General features: G+C 36.2%; 1 protein-coding gene across 1 annotated transcript; it reads right to left on the reverse strand.

Annotated features, from left to right (window-relative positions):
* Positions 1–3,854: 3,854 nt before the first annotated feature.
* LOC124924536 (coiled-coil domain-containing protein 1-like) lies at positions 3,855–4,722 on the reverse strand. The gene is made up of 3 exons (XM_047464558.1): positions 4,612–4,722; positions 4,268–4,283; positions 3,855–4,120 (listed from the first exon to the last, which is right to left on the reverse strand). Exons 1-3 carry the CDS (start codon positions 4,720–4,722, stop codon positions 3,855–3,857), a joined length of 393 nt encoding a protein of 130 aa, XP_047320514.1.
* Between the last annotated feature and the right edge of the window lie 854 nt (positions 4,723–5,576).

Below are 5,576 nucleotides of genomic sequence, written 5' to 3' on the forward strand. Positions count from 1 at the left end.
ATCTCTTCGCATAACAAGTAGGACCACTTCCTAATATTCCTAGATTCTCAAAAATATTTTCCCAAAGTTGAGAAACCTAGTAAGAGATAATGAGTAAGATTAGTCTAATTATAATGTAATATAATAAAATTATATAACAATTCTAACTCACTCTTGTCTTGAAATAGGCTACATAACGTCTATCACGCTCATCAATTGGTATGAAATGATTATCATATTCTCGGTTGAACTCAATGCCTATCAATTTGAATGAAAAGTTTGAGTCTATGCATGTAAATTGAAAGATAAATGTACAAGTAAAGTTTGAGAATTTACTTATAAATAGATTCTGCCTCAGAACAGTTCTTTAATATGTATGAATGATCCATCTCTCGATCATCCGGTTCATATGTGTAACTAATTCCCTTTGATAACTATTTCAAACATATAAATACATAAAGAGTTGAATCTCGCAATGAAGTACGTGGAGGATCTTGATCTTTCAAATATCTCGCACATAAGCTAATACTTTCATTCACCAGATAACTCTCACTAATTGAACCTTCGGGAAAATTTTTATTTCTAAGATAATTCTTCAATGTACCTATATACTTCTCAATAGGATACATCCATCAATAGTATATGGGTCCTCCAAGAAAAGTCTCGAATGCTAGATGTACGGGCAAATGAATCATTATGTCGAAAAAAGATGGCGGGAATATTTTTTTCAAGCTTGCATAGCATTATAACATATCAAGTTGAATTTGGGCCAAGTCACGTTTATTCAACGACTTACAACATAATAACCGGAAAAATTTAGATAGATTCACAACTGCATCGTAGACATCTTCCGGAAGTAAGCCATGTGTCGCTAGAGGGAGAATATATTCTAATATGATATGACAACCGTGACTCTTTAAACCCCGAATCTTCTTTTCATTCAAGTCAACACAGCCCGCAATGTTAGAACAAAATCCTTCCAGTATTCACATAATTTTTTCTTTTGACTATGAAAATGTGCGTATGGGGCAGTGGGACATTGGAGAACTCTATCGACCTCAACGGGATGTAACGAGTATTTTATGCCCATCAATTGTAAATATTTTCGAGCCTTTAGTCCATCTTTCATCTTCTCTTTCATATCCATCATTGTTCCGACAATGCTATCGCAAATGTTTTTCTCAATATGCATGACATCTAGATTATGTCTCAACAATAGACTTTTCCAATATGGTAAAGTAAAGAATATAAATAAGTTGTTTCAATTATCTCCTCGCACATCATGATGGACTTTCATTTTTTAACTTAAAACAACATCTTTTAAACTCTGAGCTTACATATAGGCTTTCGTACCTAAGAATAGTGGAGGGGCCATTCGATATTTGTATTACCGTCAAAGGCTTCACGTTCTTTCTGGAATCTGTGGTTAAGGGAGGAAACGTTTGTTGGGTCAAATTATTTTGACTAAGTGTTGAAATATTTTGACTATTGGAATTTTGATGATGAAATGATGAATGGATTATATTTGTGTCTAATTGTCTTTGATGCAGGTGTATCGAAGTCAGATTTTATAAGACTTGGTTCTAATGAGGATTCATTGGACCAATTTGATAATAGATGCATGATGTTAGACATGTTGTCTAACTAGCAAAGTTAGACGTGTAGTCTAACTAAGCGGTGTTAGACGTGCAGTCTAATAGAATCCGTAATTAGACGTGTAGTCTAACTCGTGGAGTTAGACGTGCAGTCTAATGGATCTGATTTAGACGTGCAATCTAACTCAGCGAAGTTAAACGTGCAAGTCTAATGGATTGTGAAAGTTAGACGTGGAGTCTAACTCCTTCAGACAAGTCTGAAGTAGAACGGAATTAGACGTGCAGTCTAACTCAGCGGAGTTAGACGTGCAGTCTAACTGGTGAAAGTTAGACATGTAGTCTAACTCCTTCAGATTAGTCTGAAGTGATTGTAATTAGACGTAAGTCTAATCCCGTTAGACCAGGTGGTCTAATGGAGTATGTTATTAGATGGGGACGTTGGATTTCATTAGACGGGGTCGTCTAATTGAAATACGTATAATGCTTTGCTTAAGTAGTTGCTTAAAGCTAGCACCCGCCTACCCACGTGCTACAGCTGTACGCTACTCCTACTCCACTTTCTAGTGAAGATCAGTACGACAGCCCAATGCAACTAATCAACAAATGACACGTAAGCGAATATTCTTCCCACTACTTGTTTTGCAGGTAAATCTCTGAAGAATATTCGGCGCACTACCTATTGTGTAAGGCCACGATCCTTGTATTCAGAGTCTACTGTGTACAATGGAGGCATTCCAATGGAAGAGTGCCATTTATCATTATGAAGATTCGACCGTTAGTACCTGTTCATATTTAAAGATTCTTAAGGACAACGGACGAACTGCTAGAATTACAGAGAGAGAATTCAACAGATCATTTTGATATTCAGACTACTCAAACTATTAGTTGTTTTCTTGCTTCACTATGTGTTAATCAATAAAGAGTTAGAATCAAAGCATCCTTTAGTTGAGTGATATTCCTCATATTGTAAGTTGAACAGAGTGTGTTCTATTCAACAGTGAGCTAAGTGTGTGCAAACTGTATTTATTTCGAATCATATTTTAGTGAATCCTTCCGGTGGTTGGAAGAACGGGTGACGTAGGAGAGTTTGCTCCGAACATCCATAAACAAACTGTTGTGTTGTTCATTTCTGTCATCTTCTCATTTTTTATCTTAAGTTTCAAACCTAAGTAAACATTTCCGCACTTGATTCTATTTCAAGTGTTTACAAGGGTTTGCGTAGAATAGAAAGTGAATCAAATCCCTAACAAGATTTCTTTCAAACCGTTTTTCATAAGCCTTCATCAATCGCCAAACCCCCGTCTCTATTGATAAAGCCGATCCTATCAATGTCTATGACACATATAACACTTTTTTTGTTAATTTGTCAATCTCATTGAAGCGGTACCATTATTACAACACAAACACGCAAATTTTCTCTTAATACTCCAACTAGATAGATTTGCATATGCAGAAAAGTCGTTAATAGTCCATAACAATGCAGCATGCATGTTAAAATACTCTAAAGTGGATGCATCAAAAGTTCGAGCACTTGTATGCCATAAGACCTGCAATTCCTCAATTAACGGTTGTAAAAAAATACCAATCGCATCACCGGGACTCTTAGGATCGGGAATCAACATGGATAACATTAACTTACTTGAGTCCATGCATATCGTCGGTGGTACAATGTAAGGTATTATAACAGTCGTCCAAATGTTGTACGATTGGTTTCCATTAATAAATGGCTGAAACCTATCACTAGCCAAACTAAGTCTTACGTTTCGGGGTTCTAAAGAGAAATCAATGTAGTTTTCATCAAACGACTTCCAAGTCATAGAATCTACGGGATGCCTTAAGAATTCGTCGTCTACTTGACTATCATTGTGTCATCTCATTAGTGGAGTCGTTTTGAAGACATGTATAATATTTGCAGCATTGGTGTCAATAGAAAATAACGTAGCACCTTAGCTGGAATGTGTTTTCCATTCTATTTTTTCCGAAATGCACCACTTGACTTATCAATCTTCCATCTCAAGGTGCCACACACTTTACAACGTTGTACAGAATTATCCTGCTTACGATAAAGCATTCAATTATTATTATAGACGCTAATCTTTTCATATGTAAGACCGATATCTATAATAAATTTTTACACTCATAATAAGAATTAGGTAAATAAGAATTTATTGGTAAAATTTAATCTTGGAGCAAATTTAGCAATAGGTCGAATGATGTATTTGTCCATTGACCAAGATTCTTAAAATGAAGCAACTTTAATAATGTGGAAGCCTTTGAAATTCAAGAACCTTCATAAAAAGGCTGTTTTGAATCATCCAACAATTTGTATAATGTTTTATCGTCGTCAACCGGATCTTCAGAACTAGAGTTTTGAATGTTGGGATACAAATCATTGAGAATATCTTTCATATACTGGTCATCAACATCATTATCAATATCATCAACTGTATTATATTCTTCTATGATATTCTTGTTAACATCATCTTCGTTATTTGATTCGTCATCAACATCATTATTAATATCATCAACGTCATCATCAACAATATCTGCATGTGAAGAAAACTTTCTAAGGGAAGAAAACTTAGACTCGAGAAGTGGCTTTGTGAGGATGTTAGTCACTTCATGCTTGTTCCCTTCATGTGATGTGTTCGTCAGCAGCCGGCTGTCCGGATGTAATGTTGTCTCTTCCAAACTTTTATCTTGATTTATCTGCATTCATAGACAATAGAAAATCTGGTCCCCATTTTTCTTTGGGTCTGTGGCTTATTAATCCCTTGGGAATCAATACTTTGATTATTTTGATGGATTTTCCGTTGTGTGTATGTATAGTATATCTACCTACTGATGATTTAACTTTAAAGGATGATTTTCGGTAAACATCTCTTGACTTTCAGTTAAGTTTTTCTTTGCCATACAAACTGAATGTCCTTCTCTCAGGTTTCATCCAGCTTGAAGTTGGCTTTACATAGATCATCTCATCCTTTGAAGTTAAATCATTGTAGCTTGTAATTTCTTCCTCATATGAGAGATCAAATACCTCATATTCTTTCTTAGCTGTGAAGCAAGTATTAACTTTATCATCACCGTCGCTGGATGATAAGTCGTCCGAATTGCTATCGGCCCATTTTCCCTTGCTTTCAGCAGCCATTAGAGCCTTCTGCTCTTTCTGGTTCTCCTTTATTTGGTCACTACCTTCATACAGTTGGATCAACTTTTCTCATACTTCTTTTCATGTTTTGCATTCTTTGACTTTGCCGAAAGTGTTGTTGTCCAGAGATTTGAAAATATGTCTCATGCAATGGTTGTCTAGGTTGTTTCTTCTCCTATCTTCAGTCGTCCATACTCCTTTCTCCTTCTCAATCTTTATCGGTTCTTCCTTTAGGATTGTGCTCATTTCATCATCCAAAGTGATCAGAAGTAAATACATCTGAACCTTTCAGCCGCTAAACGCTTCACTGTTTAGCATGGGTGGCCTATTGATGTGGGTCATAATTCTCATCTCTTTCGGTTGCTTGAGTGTTAAGATTGCTGCTTTGATATTACTTGTTAGGATCGGGATCGCTGATAGGGGACCGGGGTCCGGCTAAAAAAGACCACTTACAACAACACACACAATACACTAGTATTAATCCGGTTAGAGATTAGAACCGGTCTTAACACTACACAGATTGTCACAGACTCTTGAACCGAGTTCAAGGGCAAAAATGTCTGTTTCAATCTGAAGCAACTCACACAATTCAGTTTGGAAGGTATTAGGAGAAGTCGGTTTGAATGAGGGGAAAGTCGGTTCGGTTAAGGGGAGTATAAGTTATTTCGGTTGTGATAATAGATATTTCGGTTCGGTTGGTTAGAGTAAATAAGCCGGGAAATAAAATAAAGAATACAAGACAGGTTTTTATGGATGTTCGGAGTTGAATCTCCTACGTCACACGTTCTTCTCAAACAATGAGAAGGATATTCACTAACTGGAATATTCAACAAACACACTTCGACCGAGTCTTA

Source organism: Impatiens glandulifera, chromosome 2, assembly GCF_907164915.1.
Source record: "Impatiens glandulifera chromosome 2, dImpGla2.1, whole genome shotgun sequence".
Classification (NCBI taxonomy): domain Eukaryota; kingdom Viridiplantae; phylum Streptophyta; class Magnoliopsida; order Ericales; family Balsaminaceae; genus Impatiens; species Impatiens glandulifera.